This window comes from Marmota flaviventris, chromosome 12, assembly GCF_047511675.1.
Source record: "Marmota flaviventris isolate mMarFla1 chromosome 12, mMarFla1.hap1, whole genome shotgun sequence".
NCBI lineage: Eukaryota > Metazoa > Chordata > Mammalia > Rodentia > Sciuridae > Marmota > Marmota flaviventris.
In genome coordinates, this window is record NC_092509.1 from 35,152,542 (window position 1) to 35,175,170 (window position 22,629).

Here is a 22,629-nt window from a genome sequence, read left to right on the forward strand (position 1 = left end):
TATCTTGGTAAAGACAGTCATCCATACGTTATAACCCTATGAGCTAATATATTCAATACATGTGCATATAACTCCACTGATTTTCACTACCACTTGACCATTTATCTGTTTCATAATACAAGATGCTTTTCTGGGTGCAATCCATGGAGCTGGGGGCAGGAGTTAGGGAAATTCACAGAGAATGAGCAAGCTTTGATCAAGAGTAGATGCACCCTTACTTCCTCTTCTCAAGGGAAATTTGACCTGGTAAGGGCCAGGTACAATGAAAAGAAGAATGAAATTACTGTCCCCAAATATACAAGTCAACATTTCTAATTTAAATACTAATTTAAATTTAGCAATGGATGATAAATTCACTACTGTAAAGATAAAAGTTAAACTTATGATACTTTTTTTTTGTTTATTTCCTATGATACCTTAAATGTCTTCAGACCTTCTGGTATTAACACATCTACTTTCACCCATTTGCTGTGAGTTGATGTATTGGATATCCAAAATATTTCTTCTTCCTTTCATTTGAAGAAAAATACATTAGTCACTTGCCAAATTCTAGCTTCACATTCATGTATGTGTTCTCTTAATTACATTTTAGTTGAGTACTAGGAAATCTAATATATTGGTGGTAAGAAGGAATAAGTGGAATAACATTTTAAAAAAACAGAAATTAATGTATGACTATATAGTAAAGCTGCTTTTTTTTTCATTCAAGAGTATTTACACAGAAAAAATTCAAATAAAATGTCAAAAGAAATAAAGTAACTACACTTCAAAAATAAAATTCTAAATAGCAATTGATAATACCAGCAGTTTAAATTTTGATTTCAATGACATAATTACATGTTCCAATATTTTCATGATAGTAGAAAGGAAAAAAAGAACAGGCAAACAATTAATGTAAAGGTTAATAAATAGTGTTCAGATGCATTTTTGCATCTTCTCCATTAATTTTTTTTCAATGGGAGAATTGAAGTTTCAAACAACATAATTATTTTTTGGAGATTGTGTTCCTAAGTTCACTCTTTCTGTCATTCCATCAAAGGTCTTTTTACCTCTGGTAGAATATTCCATGTTGGGTACCATATAATGATCATTTTTTTAGGTTGCCAAATGTATAAAATTTTACTACATACTTTGAAGTAAGACACTCAATCAAAGTCCATAAGATGCTCCATAATTATGCTCATAGTTTTGGTCTCTTGAGTTGATTGACCATGCTTTTATGCTCTGAAATAATTTGGCTTTTCTTCAGATTTTTAGCAAGCAGTCTTAATTTGATATTTTCTTGGAAAATATAGACCAGTAGGGTACATTTTTTTAAAATGTATCAATATTGTAAAAACATGAAGAATGACACATATATATTTTAGAATGAGCTCTGAGACTGGCCTTGCTTACCTTCTAGTGTAAAATAGAAAACAATCTGGAAGATGTCATCCAGTTGTAATTCTAATAACACATGACATATTTTTTTTTCAGATTCTTGTGTTTTCCTCCTTGCTCGGCTTCACTTATTTTAGTCAAATCCAAGTTTTTCTAAAAATTAATTTTTTTACTACATAGTCCTACACGCTCTGATGTATATTACAAAGTTTCAAGTCCTCAATATTTCATAATGTAGTCCAAGTCCATTGAAATTCACTTTATGTCATTATTCATTCATATCAACTGCTCAAACTTCCAAAGAACAGCAAAGCACAAGAGCTAGATGTATTTTCAGCTGCTGGTTTCTATGTCATATCAGGATGAATTGGTTTAAAAGTGTTGAGACATATAACCAAATTCTTTTCAATTATTTCCTACATAACTTCAGTTATTTAGCATCAGATGCTATTCCCTCCATGATGCTTTTAGCAACACTGCTTGGCAAACTGTTCAGCAGTTCCCCCAATGTTTGTTTTATGAAAATAATATAGAGCAATTCTGATATTTTACTTCACAATGCTGAGTTCCCTCTGTTCTACCTGAAAGTGAATGTGGATTTACTTTTTGATTTTTTAATGAGCAGAGTTATTTCCAAACTTGCTGTTCATGTACTAAGTTTAGGGTATATTATGAGTGAGATCCAGATCTCTCTCTCTCTCTCTCTCTCTCTCTGTCTCTCTCTCTCTCTCTCTCTCACACACACACACACACACACACACACACACCATATTCTCCTGTCTGACAACACAAGCAATGATAAAGACAGTTTCTTCTAACTAAAGGAGGGCAGCTTTTATTTTATCTCTGTTCTTATTCTCAGACCATGTAGTTATTTTTAATAGGAGTCATTGTAAAAAAAAAAAAAGTAATTCTCAGCCTCCAAAAGCTTTTTAAGGCTTTTATAATTTTCTATTATCTTAAAATCAATCAATGTATAACAAATTTTAAGAAAGTATCTTTGCTCCCCCAGACCAGGATCAATAATGCCAATTAACCTTTCAAGAAAAAAAAAAAAAAAAAAAAACATCTTTCAGAGATATCAGCTTATTTTTCTCTCTTCCCCTGAAGAAATCAAAGCTACCAAATTCAAGGTTGTTGGTTTTTATTTATTTGACTACATTTGATTGCATCCATGACAGAACCACATAATTTGGTAAAGATCTTCTTTCAAAGAAATCTCATTTTGGCTTTAAAAGTGTATCATGCAAGTAAGAACAAAAAACATTCTAAGGCATTTTCTCTCCATTTTAAAACACATTCATCCTCTTTGGCAGTGTAAATGGTACCACAAACTGGTTACTCCACTATCCATGGCTCATTGGCCTGGAAATTCTCCTCAAGAAAGAGGCTAGGTTATTGCTATGATTATTACTTTATAAATGATGCATAGAGAACTAATGCCAGAATAGCTAGGTAATACAAACTAGAAGTGCTGTTTACTTCAGCAGACTCCAAAACAGTAAACTCTACTTAACAAAGTGCCATCACCTTTATTTCCTGCTTCCTACATTCTCCTCTGAAAATAATAAAAATGACCTTAAGCAATCTCATTATATCCATCCTGGTTCATCTGCATACACCTACACTTATTTACAGATATTCAGAGTGGAGAAGATATAATTTTCAAAAATAGATTTTTTAAATGATAGCTTTGGATTCCTTTTGAAGTATGTGATAAAACATCTACTGTGACTTAAATGTATTCCCCTACATATTTTGCATCAGTAACTGACGTGTTATGTATGTATAGGACAGCAAATAGGGCATCAGAAGATAGGATGTCTTGTAGAACACTGGGTATCCAATGAGCCCACTCTGAATCAATATTCTAAGTGTACACCCAATTGGCTCTGGTTAACACACTAGATCAGATCTGCCATTTGGATTTCTTTTCTTACTCTGTGAGGCACAAAATCTCGGTAACTCTATTCTTATATGACATGGCATCTGAAGACAATTTATTTTCAGTTTTTTCTTGGATAGCACCAAAGCCACCAGAAGAATAATATTGTTCATTTTCAGTAATTAATAACTCTATTACATACATATATTGAAATTTTAAATATACATCATTGATGTTCAGATTTGATTAAAATTCTCCAAATTAGAACATATATGAATGAAATTTTGACTTAAATTTGGAGTAATAACTTATTTGGTGTGTAAGTGAATATTAATTACTTGTCTTGTGAAAAGCAGTATCATAGGATCATATATTTTTAACGCATCTTTAATTTAAACTCTACAGAATTATTCTAAAATTTTTCATCATGTCTTGGTTGAAGGACTAAATTAGAAATTATAGAAGGTTACACTTTAGATGGTATTTCACTATGCCTGTTTTACATGGCACAGATAACTATATCTGAAAGAATGTTGAGGCATGAATGTTAACATATCCAGATAAAGTTTAATTTGTGGCTTTTGGGTGGATTGTTTAATTTTTCATAAAATTATTCTTGTTTATATGAAAAGTCTGTAGTGCTTCAGAAAGGGTAAGTAGATGATGTCTCCTTCTGTCCCCTCCCTACACACCTGGCCTAATTGACTGAAATGGATCCAATAGATGTAGGACAATTGGTTGTCAACTACTACTTCAAAAATGTCATACAATACACAGAATGCTAGCCATTGTGTTCCAAAGCAAATGTATTGTACTATCTAATGAGACTGCTGGTTTAGGGCTGGGGTTGTGGCTCAGGGGTAGAATGCTCACCTAGCACAGGAGAGGCCCTGGTTTCGATCCTCAGCACCACATAAAAATAAATAAATAATTAAAGATATTGTGTCCCAGTACAACTAAACAACAAATATTTAAAAAGAGACTGCTGGTTTAACTTTATGCCTTAGTATCCCTGAAGATGCAGAAGAAAGAAGAACAGATATCATGGAAATGGTACAAAAAGCAGAAGAAGAGGCAAAGAAAAGCATCCCTACTGAAGGTTCAAATATTTTACCAATAAGCATTTGGATATTTGAGGATTAATCATAATGACATGCCGAAATTCAGAACAAAAGTGACCAGAAGAAAATGCTACTGACAGGTTGTTAGTGTCATCGGATGAGCATAGATGATGAATAAATTTGTCGAAAAGCGAATCTGGCTGATGTGGAAGTTTCAATTGCATTAACTCCAAGTGACCCAAGCCAGAGGAAACTCACTTGGATGCTTTTCCTGTCTTCCTTTCTTCCACAGTCAAAAATCCTGCAATTATTCTCAGATGCTTCCCATTTGTAGAATGACTGCTCTTTACCCCGTGTCTTGTTTATTCTCCTCTATAAATTCATTATTCTTGCAATAGAATTTCTCCAAGTGTTCCATGTATTTTCACACTCGTAGGGGACTACTTCCAGTTAAAGTTAGGTTAAAAGAGCCTAAATTGGTTTATACACTAGTATAATACTTTCTACCATCCCTCTACTTAATGAAACATTTTTTTTAATCCAAGTAACTCATTTGTCTGTATTTAATCAGTAATTATCAGTCTTTGAACATGTATCAACTTATACCAAAACAAATAGCTTACTTCTAATCATATTTATACTTCTAATAATATATAGATCTAAAATCCAAAACAGATCATCTCAGAGCTTTGATGCACAGCTAACAATATAGAATCCCAGATATCTCTTTTTAATAGTCTATAATTTCTTAACTAGACTTTCATGAATTTTAATAGTTTATGAAATAATATCTTGTAAATTATGACATTAACTTTTGTACATGATAGTCCTCTGTAAACTGGCATCTGAATCATTCTTTTTAAAAGTATTGTCAAGACATAGCATACTTAAAGCCTCCAGCCTACACAGAACTGAGAAATAGAAGCACAAGTTGCCAAGAATAGAAATTCCACTCATTCAATGAATTTGAAATCAGCACTAGCTTCCTCTTACCTCATTATGGTACAGTCCCACTCTCAGGACACCGTTTTCCATGCAGTAAGAGAATTGAAGGTGGCAGCTCTTGCCCCAGCAGTGACACAGAGAGCTGTTTAAAAAAGCCCTGCTGTCTAAATGGCTAAGAGGGAAAGCATGCGTGGCCCCTACCCACACAAAGTAACCTAAAAAACAGAGGGAAGAGAAACAGTTTAGGAAAACAGCTGCTTTCTGCTAAACAAAATATGGTATTTCTTAAGATTTCAAAACCAGGATTAAAATTATGGGATGTTTAAAATTTATTACATAAACTACAAATAGCAAGTGTTTATTTTCATGTGATTTTTTTGGAAAGGTATTAAACTATTTCCTAATTCTTAAAATCAAAATTGGATGGTATCTTCAATATTGAAATTCAACATTGTTTTATTAAAATTTGTGTGTTTTGGTTCTGGGGATTAAGCCCAGGGGCACTTAACCATTGAGCTCTACCCCAGCCTGTTTTATTTTGAGACAGAGTCTCACTAATTTGCTCAGGGCCTCCCTAAGTTACTGAGGTTGACTTTGAACTTATAATTCCCCTGCTTCAACTTCCCATGTCTCTGGTATTTTAGGCATGAGTCACTCTCCCTTGCCTCAATATTCTTTTAAAAGAAATCTGTGATCTACCATCAAATTACTATCATATTCTTTTAAATTTCAAAAGGAGTTCTTTATGACTCAAGAATTCCTCCTTTTTCTCTCAGAATTCTTTCCCCTTTTGATTATTTTTCTACTTTTTAAGTTTAAAAACATCTTTGTAGTTTAAGACAAAACAATATAAATGATGTCTTTCTTACCAAACAACATGAAAGTATCAGATAGCTACATCTGCATCTGCAGGTTTTATAGCACATAAAAATATTGTCAACTGATTTTTTTTTCTCATTTGATATTGAAAACTAATTTAGACTATTCCTCAACTCAATAACATTGGCTGTGCGGAGGTACAAGGAAGTTTCTATGGTTTCTTTATTTTTCAAAAGTAAATTCTGCAATGCTTCATTTCTTTGTATAGTTAATAAATATTCCTGCCGTGTTTCTAAAAACTATAAACTTTAATAAAACTCTTAATAGAAATGTTAGATTTTAATCAAAAGACTACAGTAAATTAACACCTGATCTCTGATTTAAACACAAAGAAAGGAGAAACAAAACAGAGATCAAAAAAGAGACAAAACATTTTACAAGGTGAAGAAGGAACAGATTTGCCAAGTGGGGAACAGAAATGAAGCCACAGGACTCTTAGACTTTGGCATCTGAAGAAGCTTGCGGTAGCTTGGAGCTGACCAATGAAAGTGTCACAAAAGAGAGATGAGCTCAATGAAACCAGAGAATAGGACTAAGGAAGCCTGTTCACAAAACATTCACCATCCTAGACTCTAATCAAAGAAATGTGCAAAACTCCAAGAATTATCATAAAGTATGAAACCCTAATTTGTACTGTTAGTCAGATAAAGTTTTGAGGAGCTAAGTAATGTTTAAAAAAAGATCACTAAATAGAAAGGGTTAAAGGCAAATAGAAAGAATAGACGGGATGCAAAAATTACAAATCTCAGTTAAAATTTCTGGTTTGGGGACCAGCATGCAATGAGCTTGGAAGTTCTCAGTTTTATTCATTTAACAAAAAAAAAAAAAAAAAAAATCCTGTGCAAACAGAAAATCAACAGTTCTTCACAGATCCATCCAAAAAGTGAGGTTACCGTGAAACCCACAGCCTGGTAACCAGAGAGACATTTGAATGCAGAGAATCACAACTCTCTAAAGCAGAATCCCAGCATACAAAGCTCTGCTAAAAGCAAAGCTCTATGGAAAAACTTGAACGACTGAGTGTGGATGAGCTGAGGAGTTAAAAACTCTAAGGGAACACTGTTCTGAATTTTACCTCCAGGAGTCCTATGAGGTCCACACAGTGAAAATTAGAGAAAAGTCCCCTCAGGTTTGCATCCGAGAGGAAAAATAGCCATTTTGAAATGCTCCTCAACTATTCTCTTTCTCTTATCAAGCCCTGAACTCAAGAGAAACTATTTCACTACAATGTAAATCACAAAGATTTAACCCGAGTCTAACCTGACTAGGGACAAGAGAAATATGCAACTCCAATCCATTCTAGCCTTCTTATAGGGGCAAGGAGAATTCCCAGATTCAGCTCCCTCTAGCTTTTCTTTCTCCTCAAGTTAAGGCAAGGGGAGTGGGATTAAGAAGCATTTTTGAAGGTCATAGAACAGCGACTCATTCCCACTGAAATCGGAGGCCTATTGATTACAACGAATGTTCCCCTTCCCCTCACAACATACCACCATGTCAGTAAGGCTCTTGGACAATAATGGGGGGATACAATCACAGAGCTATGTGTCTCAGATATTATGTAAAAAGTCTGCAAGGGAGCCCAAAGACAATAGAGAGGAAAAAAACAAGAAAGTCAGGCAAAATTCATCCTCAGATATAGATAGCTACAGCAGAGTAAGCAGTCTAACACCTAGCCAGATTAAAAAACAAAACAAAACAAAACAAAACAAAACAGCTAGCCAGATTAAAAAAAAAAAAAAAAAAAACAGCTCACACTATTTACCTCGACACCTTTCACACAATAAATCGCCACTTTTTGTAAATTTGACTCTTGGCAAAAACATTTCAAGGTATACCAAAAGGCAAAAGCACAATTTGAAAAGAAAGCAAGATCAGAACCAGACTCAGATATGGCAAGAATATCTGAATGTTCAGATGGGGAATTTAAAACAACCCTGATTAATATGCTTCACATTCTAATAGAAAAGGTAAGATAACGTAAGCAAAGAGATGGAAATTTAGAGTCAAAAACTGTAACATAAATGAAGAATGTGTTTCTGGATTCATTAGAAAACTAGTCACAGGTGAGGAAAGACTCGGATCTTGAGGACATGCTAATCGAACTTACAAAACTGAAACACAGAAATAAAATTGTGGGGGAAAAAAAAGAAATAGATTACCCAAGGGCTGTGAAGAAATGGCAAAAGGTACAATGGATGTGAAATGGGAAGATAAAAAGAAAAATAAAGGAACAGACATAATATTTGAAGAAATAATGACTGAGAATTTCTCCAAATAGTGTCAGCCATGAAATCAAAGATCCAGGAAACTCAGAAAATGCTAAGTAGAATAAATGCTAGAAATAAACAAACAGAAAGAAAGAATAAATTTCATATATATCCAAAATGCAGAAAAATAAAAGAAAATATTTTGATAGAAGCCAGAGGGAAAAATATATCTTACCTATAAAGGAGCAAAGATGAATTATAAAAATCACACAAACAAGGATAGAATGGAGTTAAATTTTTAGTGTTGAGACCACCACCACCCCCAAATCACCAACCCAAAATTCTGTGTCCTATGAAATCATCCTGCAATATGAAGGAGAAATAAAACTTTCTAAAACATGAAGGAATCTGCTTTGCAAGAATTAAAAATAGTTATTCAGAGAAGAAGAAAATGATATAGGTGAGAAGACTGGATCTACAAGAAGGAAAAAATAGCATTAGAGAATAAATATTAAGAATAAAGCAATAATTTTTTATTGACCTAAAAAAATAATAATTTGGTCAAGAGAATAATATCAATATTATGTCTGATCATTATATTTTATGTATAAATGAAATGCATGGTAACAATAGTACAAGGGTTGGGAGAAAGGAATTAGGATTATTTTATATTTATAAGGTACCTGTACTACCATAAAAAGTACAGGATTATGAATATGCTAGAGTGAACCCCACCATTATGGACAGCTACAATACACTAAATAGAAGAAGGAAAACTGAAATAAAACAAGAAGAGCATCATTAAGCATGCACAAAGTACAGAAATTAAATGTCCAAAAGAATATAATCTAGACTGAACATAGTTACAGAAAAAAAAAGCGTTTCAGGAAGCAGCACTAAAAATATAACTCAAAATAGACTATATAGTACAGAAAATTCTAAAAAGGGCAGTGAAGTTATGAAGTATAAATTATTAGTGTCTCTTTAGTATATCTAATAGGAACAAAAGAAGAAAAGAAGCAGTAAAAATCACTTGAATAGAATAACAAACACTTTCCTAAAGTGATGAAATAATGTGTTATGAGCATTGAAAAAATTTAAAAACACCTGCACTAATCACAGTGAAAATTTCAAACATCAAAAAAGACATTGTAAAAAACCTGCATTAAATTGAAATAGATTAAATGAACTCAGACTTCTCAATTATAGTAAGTAACTATTTGAATAGAGAGGGGTAATCAACAGGTACTTAGAAGGAAAATAAGTTTAATTCTAAAATTGTCTGACCAGATAACTTTTTATCTGAGAGTAAGACCAATTTAAAAGCATTTTAAGTTGATAAATCCTAAGGGAGTTTATCACCACCACAGATCTTTTATTGGTAAAATAACAATTAATTTAAAGAGAGAGAGAGAGAGAGAGAGAGAGAGAGAGAGAACCAAAAGGGACCACAGGAAATTTGAAAAGCAATGGTAAGAGCCTGGAGATGTGGCTTAGTGGCTGAGCACTTGCCCATCTGCAGGAGGCCCTGGGTTTAATTCTCAACCCCCAAATAATACATAAAAATAAAAAGCAGTAGTAAAGGAATGAAACAATAAAATACATAGTTGTCATAATTATAAAAAATTAACTTGTTGACTTAAAACTCTTCTGAAAATGCTAAACTATAACTCAAAACCAGAAAAGGGTAAAATAGTAGTTAAATCATGTCAAGTTTTTTTTATCATATTCAAAAAAACACAGATATACTGAATACTTTACATTTTGGTAATAAAATTTAAAGATAGGTGTTCAAATTAAGAATAGACGTAATGGTAACATATATAAAATTTGCAAACCATTGATTAAAAAATAAATCAGAAGAATAACCATATTCCCATCTCACCACCCCAAAATGACAACAGGGAGAAAAGTAAACAGAAAGTACCAATTTTAATAAGAAACTCACTGACAGAACAAAGAGCCTGTATATAGACTTGGTAAAAGTCAACTGATCTCAGCAACTATGAAGGCTGAGGCAAGAGGATCTCAAATTCAAACTCAGCCTCAGAAACTTTGTGAGACCCTTAGCAACTTAGCAAGACTCTGCCTCAAAATAAAAATAAGGATTAGGAATATAGTTCAGGGATAAAGCAGCCCTGGATTCAATCCCCAATACCAAAGATAAATAAAATCCATAAATAAAGTCTTAATTTTTTTTGTTCATACAAAACTCAGTATCTCCTGACAATAATAAAATAATAAATTTGCAAACTAAGAGAGTTAATATATTATAACTTTGCTTTAACAGCATTGTAAATATGATTATTTTGTCACTTTCAATATCTATGGCATAATATACTTTCAATAAAATATGATCCTCAAAACCCCACTTTAATGTCTCATCACTAGTTACAATAAAGCACAATTCTAAGACTTAGACATAAAATACATTGTATTTTATTTGCTACCTTCATCATTGCTAGTAAGAGTCTGCTGATGTGCAGATTCTGTTGCTGTGAACTCGCTGGCTTTTGTGCGCGTCCAAGAAATTTGCCCAGCAGATGCTTCTGCTGTCCAGTCACACATGTCAAAGTCAAAGGAACAGGGTTGACACACTGCAGAGGGAAGAGGAAGATCTTAGCAGACTATAATAGCTTACCAGAGTGATGGCTCAACCAGGGTTATGTGGGTTAATTAACTCAGAGGCCCACACACACACAATCTGGAAATTTGACCTGATAAGCAACTCTATTTTACCAGAGGTCTTCAGTTAATCCAGATGAGCATCTTTTCCCATGAGAACAATACACATAAAATAAGACACTCCTAGTTTTAATTCTATCACCACTTTGGTTTCCATTTTTTAAAATGGCATAATGCTTGATCTTACCAACTTTATAGAATTAGTTTAAATTACGTGTTATTCATAATTACGTTGGAAATTTTTTTTGTACCAGGGATTGAACCCAGGGACACTTGACTAGTAAGATTCTGCTGAGGTGCAGTAAATTTAACAGATGAAATTGCCATATCCCCAGCTCTTTTTTAATGTTTTATTTTGATACAGGGTCTTACTAAGTTGCCAAGGGCTTCGCTGAATTGCTGAGGCTGGCTTTGAACTTTCCATCCTCCTGCCTCAGCCTCCTGAGTCACTGGGATTACAGACGTGCGAATGCAGCCAGTTTACATTGGAATTTTAAAGGAGAAACATTATGTAATTGCAAGATGGTCTTCAATGGAATTGTTCTATAAAACATCACCTTCAATAGATGTACTAGTAGTTTTCACTGTTCTAGTAGATTACCAACTCCAAAAGAGTACAGATTTAACTAGGATACTAAGTCAACAAAGGCCAGCAGATGCACATTCCTATGATTAGTCGCTGAGACTCATAAATTGTGTCAGCACCTACAAGATGGGCATTTCATTTTAACACTTACTTCTCAATTCTTCACCTGTAGAATCAAATCTGCAGAGACTCATATCTGGATGACATGATTCCTGCTCGGTATTCAGTGCTTCTTGACATGGTAAAATTTCATCTGTTAAATTTAAAGAATGGCAAGACATGAGATGCGGGTACCCTGGAAAGGCTCATGTTTCTTAAAATGTTAACATTCACTCTACCATGAATTCTCCACTCAAGTCCTCTCTAAGGTATGGCATCATCATCCCTTAGGCAGCCTTACTTTACACACACACACACACACACACACACACACGTAAGTAGAATAAAACAAGCATTGGATGTCTCTGTATTGTAATCATATCTCCATGGTGACTGGCAAGCCCTAAATAACAATTTCTGTGTTTCCACAAAAGTAAGGACCTACCTTAAATTTTAAAATGAAGAGCTTGTTATTACAATTGTTTGTGTGTCTAATATAATAGATGGTGTCCTGTACCGGGAAGGTAGATCTGCCTTGCAACTATCTTCTTTGATGCCCTCTTAAATTGTCCCTGCCTTTTGGGGTTGTGGACTTGAAAAGGACATGAGTGTGGACTTGACATCCTACTTGCTCCTATTGATAATTCTAGACAATTCTTGCTCTCACCTTCCTAATACCAGGTTTTGACTCTTAACATCAAAGGGCTCCCCTCACTGCACCTGCTTGTTGGAGTCATCTCAAACTTTGGCATACCACCTCTTATTCCCTGAAGATGTGGGGTTTGGGTTCACTTCACTCATTTCAGTATCCACTTTCTCCTTGATTCCCATTTTCTTGATCTCTCCTTTCTGATGATCTCAACGGAGAACTTCAATGAAAGGGGATCTACCACCACTTCTCTAATTGATTATGGTCATCATTAATGATACATTTCCTTATTTTCAAGTGGTCTATTTCCCAATCATTACTCTATCTTTCTAGCTCATTCCTTTTAGTATCTCAACTCTAACACTACAGTTATGTGCGGCATAACAATATTTCAATCAATGACAGACAATCTATAAGACAGTGGTCCTGCAAGATTTTATCACCCAATGATGCCATGGATGTCTTAGCTTATGTAAGTATGCTCCATGAAGTTTGCACAATGATGAAATTGAATAATGATGCACTTCTTAGAGTGTATGTGTGTCACTAAGCATATGACTGTACTCTGACAGCACCAGCACCTACAATTTCAATTCCTTTCATCCACTATCACTTCTTTATTTCTTTTATTACAGATATTAGACAGGAATTCATTCATTGGCCCTTTCTATGGTTTCCTATACTCTCCTGAAAAAAACTCTGGTAAATACAACTCTGCACCAAGTCCAGCCTATATCTCTGCTGCCACATGGGTATGGAGAAAGGCCCACGATGAAGCTGACTGATGGCTTCGTTCTCACGACCACTCACTTCAGTGGATCATGCCAATCCCGATTCTTCCCTTTTCTTCAATGCTAGAAATCTATTCAAAAATTTCTATTCCTTCCTTAAAATTCCAGTGATTCCTATCATCTCATTATTCCTCAGCTCTTCATCTTTCTGTATATTTCACTGGGAAAATGAGAAAAATCAGAAGAAATCTCCCCAGGTTCCATGCCTCTCTCTGCCATGCTGTCCATAATCCTTTTCTGTAACTGGACAGAAGCCCATGTTCCATTTGGGGTTACTCTTTCCATCTGTACAGAATTACATCTCCTCTTGCCTATTGAAAGATTCATTCCGGCAATTTTCTTTTCTCTCTTCTATATCCACATGTTCATTTTCTCTGTAAGATAATTACTTTCCACACCCAAATGGTCAAAATTTCATCCATCTTAAGAAAATCTTTATTATTGACCTAACAACCTTTAGCTAACTTTTCAAAGTGCTATTTTTTTCTCAGGACTCCAACTCCAGGTCCTCTCTGCTCTCTCTTGAACCTATCCCCATGAATATTTTAATCAAGGCAAAATTTATAGCATGTAAAATTCACCATTTAAACCATTTTACTTTTTGTCATGTGTCTGGTGCTAGAGATTGAACTTAAGGTCTCACATGTGTTAGGCAAGTACTCTACCACTGAGTTCCATGCCCTAGCCTTCAAGGAATCAATTTTAAAGCATACAATTCAGTGGCTTTTGTACTTTCATAGTGTTATGCAATCATCACCACTATCTAATTCCAAATCATTTTCATGACCATAAAGTACATTCCTACACCCATTAGTAGTCACTCTCCATTATAGTCTGGATCTGGCTCATGTGTCAGAGGCTTAGTCTCCAATGCAGCACTATTCAGATATGGGGCTTTGGGGAAGTGATTGGACCATAAGGGCTCTATCCTCATCAATGGATGAATTCATTAGTGGATTCATAGCTAGGTGGACTACTGGGAGTAGTCAAAACTATAGGGGGTGAAACATAGTTGAAAGGAGTGGGCTTTTTGGGGGGTGCCCTTGAGGACTGCACTTATCCCTGCCCCCTTTCTTGCTCTCTCTCTCTCTCTCTGCTTCTTCGTCACCAAGATAGTTCCCCTCCATTATGCTTGGCCTCATCACAGACCTATAGCAGTGGAGCCAACCAACCATGGACTAAAACCTTTGAAACCCTGAGCCAGTATAATTCTTTTCGCCCTTAAGTTGGTTTTCTCAGGTATTTTGTTAAAATGACCAAAAGTTGATTAACACATTCTTCATTCTATCCTCTCTTTCAGACCCTGAAAACTACTAATCTTATTTTTGTCACTATGGATTTGCCTACTCTAGACATTTTGTATAAATGGAAACATATACTAAGTGGATTGGGGGCCTACCTTTTTTTGACTCAGCATAATGTGTTCAAAGTCCATCCATGCTGCAACAGGGATTAGTATTTCATTTTTATTATTATAATTTTTCCCTTTACCACTCCACTGAAACTGCATATAATCAAGGTCAACCTCCATATTGCTCTACCTAATATTAATTTTTTTTCTCTTCAACCTACTTATTTATCAGTACTATTTGGATTATACTTGATTACTCATTCCTTTTTGAAATAATTTTTTCTCTGGGTACCAGCACATACTTTTTTCCTAGTTTTCCTTCTACATTACTAGTTGTTTTTACTCAGTCTCCCTTGCTGGTTTTCCCTCAGTTCCTCAACATCAGATTGCTCCAGAGGTCAGTCCTTGATTCTCTTTCCTTCTCTACCCACTCACAATATTGTTAGGATCACACTGCCTCGTGCCTCTAAAGTTTTTCCTAGATACTAATGACTCTAAAATTCTAACAGAGGCTCAGACCTTTTGTTGGATTCTAGCTCAGCTATCCTGGATGCAAACACTCAGATGGCTAACAGGCACCTCCACAGAAATCAAATTCAGTGTGAACTTCTCATTTCTTTCTCCTCAAATTTCTCTTCAAACAGTATTTCCAATCTAATGTTCAGCTAACGACAACCCTATCCTCCTAGTTCAGGCAAGAAATTTGGAGTCCTCCATGACTCATGTCCTCTCTCACAAAACATATTTTTCATCAGCAAATTCTTACTTATGTGCAAAATGCATTCAAAATCTTACCACATCTTCATCACTTCCACACTACCCCCAGCTCTGTTGCCAAGAAACATCTATTTCTAGATTATAGCAATTACTTCTTAATTTGCTACCTTGTCCTTGCCCTTGGCCCCATTAACTATCATTAGAAGTGTCAGTCAGACTATGTCTCTTCTCCTTTGAAATCCTTCCATGAGATTCCAATCTCTGTGAAGAAAACATTAAAATCCTCACCTTGATCTTCCTCATGCAAACCAGGCTTACTCTTGCAGGTCTTTGCATTTAGAGTTTCTTCCAATAAGCACAGGCTTCTTCACCCACCCCCTGGCTTTTCTGATCAGTTAATGTGCTTTTAATGGAGACAGGCTAAGGATTCTTTTCTAAACTTCACTATCTCATCTTACCTCTGTCACTCTGTACTTCAGTTTTACATTTTCTTGTTTTCAAATATTCCCCCCCTGAACACAAAATATATTTCTTATTTATTTCTTATATATTTCATTTTCTGACTAAAATGGAAAATCCACGAATGGGATGATTACTCTTTGTTTTTCAATGGCTGTTTCCCCATTCCCAAGAAAAATTCATGGCAAAATATAGATGCTAAACATATATTTATTTAACTAATGAATAAATAAATGGCCCTAAGAAAAATCCACAGAAAATTTTTAAAAATATTGTAGGCCATATAAAAATCACTTATATTTTATTTGTGATAAGACTGAAGCAATTGGTTATGAAAATGATTTACTAATACATCCATAATCTGGTTTCTCATAACAGGAGTTTACAAATGATGAATATGCAAATCCTCTTGAGTCTAAAATATACTAAAAATAAAACTGCATAGGCAATTAACACAATGTTTGCAATAAATGAAGCTAAGATTGCAAAATAACAATTATCATTAAACAATTAAAACTGTAATTTTTGTAGGTTCATATAAGAGCTACAAATCTTCTGCCCCCTAGAACTACATAATTAAATATTGGTCATAGTTCAATTAAATGTTGTATAGTACCTCTAATTTGTCATATAAAACATAGCAAAATAGTAAAGGCCAAATTGCATGGAATTAAAATATATCTTGTGCCAATTGGCATTTAATTTTTTTTCCAATACCAACTATTTTTAGTATCATTGGCCCCAAAACTAGAAATTATACTACAAAAATTATGGTATGTGTGGTGGTATGGTATGCATAAATAATAAATCTCCCAGATATACATTTTTATTTGAATGCATTCAATCCCAGAGTCTGAAACTTTTTAAACATATCACTTATTTATATTTACATTCATATTCATTCATATTTTATCTCTTTCTCTCCATCTCTCTCTCTCACTCATTCTTACATTGCACCACGATTTGACTGTAGGAGAATATTTGGAGAGGTTGCATAATCAATAGGAGGAAGCCTGGCCAACCATTTCAAGGTCACCATACCAAGGAAGTCACATGCCTAAGGGCTGTCCTCCTTGAAATCTTATCTCACACAAACAGATTGTGTGAAACTGGCTAGAAACTCTGAAATGTTACAGAATGAAGTCCAAGTCTCAAGGCTATTGCAGGAAAAGTTACAATTGACACCAGTTTTGACCTCAATTGTTTTAGGCAATTCAGTTGTCAATTTTTTTAAATTGATAATGGATTTCAATAAATACTTACTGGGTCTTCAAACTTAACTGAAAGTTAAGAAAAAAGGTAACAGGTCTTTAGTTATTTAACTAGATTATACACACACACACACACACACACACACACACACACACATATATATATATATATCATGAAGATCCTAATTAAGGGATGACTTATGTATTTGTGCCATTTCACAAATGTCTAAGGCATGGTCCTGGAAAGTCAAAAATATTCACAGAATTTCACAATATTCTGATTTTGAGCCACAGCAAGTAATCATTATAAAAATTATAATCAGCAATTTATTCAAGAATCAGTGTTATTCAAGAATCACTGATTAAACACATTCTTATTTAATCACAGTCACAAACCTTGATTTGTTTTTTACACTTGCTACCTTGAAAGAGTGTAGAGAAATTCACTTTCCAATAAATGTAAAATGAATTTTTACATCTTGGGAGGGGCAGAGGCTAGAATGGTAGTATTCGAAGGTATGAAAATAGTCTTAAGACTTCTCTAATACTATAAGGAGACCTTAATTTTATTTCCCAAAATGTAAAAGTATTCAGACACCATGAAAATACCTATAACTAAGCATTTTTGTAAAGTTGTTTACATTTTCATAGTAAACAGAAATATACATATACATATTTACTCAGTATACTAAGATAATAGCAATTTTTTCTGCAAATTGTCCAATGAATTAAGCACATAAACTTCTCACCATCATTATCACTTCAACTTAAAAAGTGACCATTACTCTTTTAAATTTATTTCTAAATTTACCTAAAGTAAAATTAATATTTAGCTCTTCTCAATGTCTTTCATCAGTGTTTTGCGGTCTCCCAAATGCAGATACAATATTTTGTTAGATGCATAAGAATTAACTTTGATTCTATTATATGTGGTTCCCTTTTCCTCATTTTCATTTTTATCAGTCATTGATATTATGTGAAAATAAATAAGATTTTATATTGACTTTGCATCTTTCTACCATGATAAATTCATTTACTAGCTAGAAACTTCGTAAAAATAAATCTGTGCTCACTTTGGCAGCACATATACTAAAACTGTAATAATACAAAGGAGGTGAGCATGCCCCTAAACAAGGTGACATGCAAAATGCAGTGTTCTGTAGCTTAAAATTAAGTAAATTCCATGAAACGTTATGTATAGATAATCACATTACTTTCAGAGACATTTCCCCCTTCTGTTCTAATTAATTGCCTTAAGAATATCGCCAGACTTCCAGTGTGTTGTTGCCTGGAAATGATGAGTGATTCCCCAATTTAGGAGCAAAGCATGATTCTCTTATCATTGGGTGTGATGTTAGCTGTAGGCTTTTTGTACAAAACCTTTATCAGGTTAAAAAAGTTCATAGGTTCGCTGACGTTTTGGATCATGAATATATTTTTGATTTTGTCAAATGATGGTTTTGCATCTACTAAGATCATCTCAGGATCTTTTTCTTCTTCAGTCTGTCAATATGGTGAATGACATTGATTGATTTTCAAACATTGTACCAGCTTTAAATTCCCTGAATGGTTGCACTCTATTATCTTTTTATATATTGCTGGAAGTTTCATACTATTTTGCAGAAGACTTGAGACCTGAGGTTTTCTTGTATTTTTGCCTGGATTTTGTGTTAGGGCAAAGTCATTGTTTCAAAATAAGGTGACAAGTGTTTTCATCATTTCTGTTTTCTGAAATAGAATGTATGGAACTGGTGGCAATTTATCCCTACATATTTGATACAACTTGCCAGTGAAACCGTGTGGTTCTAGAATTTTCTTTAATGAAGATTTTCATTATGAGTCTTATTCAACAAACATGAACCTCTTCAAGTTATTGCTTTCTTCTTAGTGATTTGGTAGTTGGAGGCTTTCAAGAAATTTAACCATTTTAATTAAATTATTGAATTTATTGGCATAGAGTTATTTTCAGTTTTCCCTTATTATTATTAATATTATCCTTTTAATGTTTTTATGGTATTGGTAATGCATGTCATGTCTCCTTATTCTTGGTCAGTTCAACTAGAATTTCACCAATTTTATTTATCTTTTAAAATGATCAACTTTTCTTTCAATAATTTACTCTATTTTATATTTTCAACTTTATTATTTACTACTATATATATGTAATTTTCATAGTGCTTATTCTTACCTTATTCTTCTTCTACTTTCTTTAGATAGAAAATTACTATTTTGAGACCTTTCTTCTTTCTTAACAAATATATATATATATATATATATATATATATATATATATATATATAAATTTCCTTGTAAGTACAGCTATAATTATATTCTACTATTATACAAATTTAAGTAAGTTATATTTACATATTTATTCAGTTCAAAATACATGGTTATTTCAAAGTATGTTTTTAAAAGTCTGATGTTTAAATTCCAAATAATTGTGGATTTCCTAGTTTTGTAGTTTGACTTCATTATAGTCAAAATACCTATTTTTGTATAATTTCAGTTCCTTTAAGATTCTTAAAACTTGTTTCATGGCCCAAATATTAAGATTCTAAGCCATACTGGCGCCTGATAAAATTTAATAATACTGATCCCATCTTAAACATTCTAATGTTTTGTTTACCATTGATTTTTTTATTAGTTTTGATTTTTTTAAATGTTACATCTAAATATCCTTTATCTCAGTTAGTAAGCATCTTAGTCTGTCCAGACTGCAATAAAAAAATACCATAGACTGGTGGCTTCAACAACAGAATTATTTTCCCTACAGATCTGGAGGCTGGAGGCATAAGATAAGGGTCCTAGTGAGACCTCTCTTCCAGGCTTGTGCATGGATGCTGTACTCAGTGTCCTCACACAGGAGAGAAGAACCCATAAGACACACACAATGAGAGAGACGGCATCTTCCTTCTCTTTTGAAGACAGAGTAGTAGCAAATGGGGCTCCATCCTTAGGATTTTACTGAATTACTTCTTAAAGATCCCATCTTTACATTACAGTCACAGGGACATTAGGATTTCGACATAGGAATTTAGTGGAGATGAAGGACACATGTAGAGTCTAGCAGTAAAATTCTAGCGCCTCCTTAAATATTGTCCTTCGTCTGTATTGCTGCACCCTTGGACCCTTGCTGCTGACTATCAATGGTTAATGTTGCATATGCACATTGTATTCTGTTCTATTTGACCTATTATGTATTATTTTAATCAATGTCAATTATATCAAATTAGTGAATGATTTTGTTCAAGTTTTCTATATTCTTATGTATTTGTCATGATTATTGATATATCTATATCTATGTATCTATCTCCTGATATAATTGTGGACTTATTTAATTCTTTAAATTCTAATAGTTTTGACACATATATTTTGGTGTACTGTTGTTAGGTGTGTACATGTTTAGGATCATATTTTCTTAGTGAATTTACCCTTTATTACTATATAATGGTCCTACTTTATCCCTATTAATTTTCCTTGTTTTGAACAACAATTTTGACATGAATATGGTCACTCCACCTTTCTTTGATTTTATTACATGGTACATCTTTCTGCACCCCTTTATTTTTGTTTAATCTGTACCATATTTAAAATGGGTTTTTATAGTCAGAATAAAGATGATTCTGATTGTTGTTCCAATCTCATACCATATGAGTTCAGATAGGAATGCTGAGACCACTTATATTCAATGTAATAATTTTATAATTATAATTTGTTAATTTTATTTTTTACTTGTCTTACCCTTTGTTCCCTTACCACCCATACTCCACATTTCTGTTCTCTCCTTCTAATTCTCTTCGCCTTTAGTGTATTATTTCAACTTCTGAATATTCTGATATGTTCAATTTTGTCATTAACTTGTGTTTATTGTTCATTCTAAGGATAGGCATCTCTTAGTTTAACACTCAGAGCTGGTTAGCATTTCAAATGAGATATAGAAGTGCTACAGCCACAGAATTTTATGTTCTTCACTTTATTCTATAATTATATGTGTATAGTTATATATATGTGTGTGTATATGTATATACATACATACATATACACAATCTTTAGGAGATAAAAGTATTCTATTTATTCAGTTATTTGTGATTTCAGGGTTTTTTTTTTTTTTTTTTTTTTTGCTTTATTCTTGAAGTTACAAGTTTTCCTCTGGTAATACTTTTTGATTTTTTTTTTCCACCTGAAACATTTCCCTAGTATTTATTTCAGAGTAGGTCTTCTGGTGATGAATATGCCAAAGACAGAATGTAGGAGAGGGAAAAGATTTCTGGGTAAAAAATATAATTTAGTTCAAAGCAGGTTGATTTTGAGATTCTGTAGCAAATACATTTGCCCATTCAGTCCATAAACCTCTTCTTGCCTTTCTTTATTCCCGAGGCTAAAAGCTAAATATTCACTTTTATTACCTTCTCTAGTAACTCAAGTTACTATTGTAACAATTGTGAAGCCAATGACAAGGTCAAAGATAGAGCCCCTGCCTACCTCGGCCTTCTTTCTGCCCTAAATTTGACATGTAAGAGCTCTGGTGATCCTTATGATTGTCAGGCAGTAAGCATAAGGCAAATGGCAGAAAAAATCACTCAGTCCTTGACTTTAACAGATTTGGAGTGAAGAACGAATGCCAACAACTGCTTCTTTTTTCACTTCTGAGGTCATTTAAGCAAACTTGTCTATTTTCTCACACCTAAATGCATTCTGACCTTATCCTCTGTTGGAATAGGGCTTTCTGATGGAAAAGCGAGGTTGGTTTGGCTTTGCCTACAGGCCTCTGATGCTCCACCACTACCTCAGGCCTGCATGAGACTGAAATCGCTGACTCTAGTCAGCTGGGACTCTGCTCCAAAGCAGTTGTTGCCAAGTAAGACTATCAACGAGGAACCAGGACCCATGGTTCCTAAATGCCAATCCTGTTCCTTGAACTCGGTCTTGCTCTCTTCATAAAAATTATCCCCAGAACCTTGTTGAAAATGCAAGCCACATGGTTTGTGATTCCCACGTAGAAGTTCTGGAGGGAAGCCCAGAATCAATCATCCCCCCCATGTGATTCTGATGATTAACTAGGTTTATTCTGCTATGATAGTGCTTGAACTGGACTAGAGAGTCCCATTTAGAAATTTAATGCTACTTAATTTTACTATCTCTCATATTCCTGTCATTTATAAAATGTAACAACATCCAAATGCCAATGCTATCTGATAATGCTTTATGCTTTTTCTCCATTATTAATATTTCATAATGCTGTGCTTTCCTTCTAAAAATTTAAATATGCTCTCAATTCTTATTTTTTTGTGGGGGGAGGGGGATAAAACTCTCCCTGCACCCTCACCTCCAGAGAACACACTATGTGACTTTACTTAAATCTTGCCTTTCTCCAAAAGAAGACCACTTCTTTTGCAGATGTTCCAAGAGATGGTATAAAACACAGGGCCTAAAATTAAGGTTATAATTTTTGTAGATACCTAATTTTGCTTCTATACAATTTTTATTCTTGTATGTGAAAAACATCTTGGTTCATGACATCCATTTTAACGTCACTGGTATCCATGCAGGTCTACCTTCCATGGGTAATTTCAGCCTTGAATTTCAAAGTCTTCTTCTCTAGTCCTGAATCTTGTCATAGGGTATGAATTTAACATCCAGGTGAAAGGCATAGGCAACCAAATTAGTCTTAAAATTCACTGACGCCTCATCTCTTTAGTAAATTTAATTTCTACACCATCT

At 33.9% G+C, this 22,629-nt stretch overlaps 1 protein-coding gene across 1 annotated transcript in view; it reads right to left on the minus strand.

Annotated features, from left to right (window-relative positions):
* The window catches only part of Malrd1 (MAM and LDL receptor class A domain containing 1), a 658,798-nt gene that overhangs the window by 588,853 nt on the left and 47,316 nt on the right, over nucleotides 1-22,629 (minus strand). Inside the window, exons 6-9 of the mRNA XM_027928635.2 lie at nucleotides 11,780-11,881; nucleotides 10,808-10,954; nucleotides 5,320-5,486; nucleotides 417-509 (exon numbers count right to left, since the gene is read on the minus strand). Of these exons, the coding sequence (XP_027784436.2) occupies nucleotides 417-509; nucleotides 5,320-5,486; nucleotides 10,808-10,954; nucleotides 11,780-11,881 (509 nt within the window). The remainder of the gene's footprint in view (nucleotides 1-416; nucleotides 510-5,319; nucleotides 5,487-10,807; nucleotides 10,955-11,779; nucleotides 11,882-22,629) is intronic.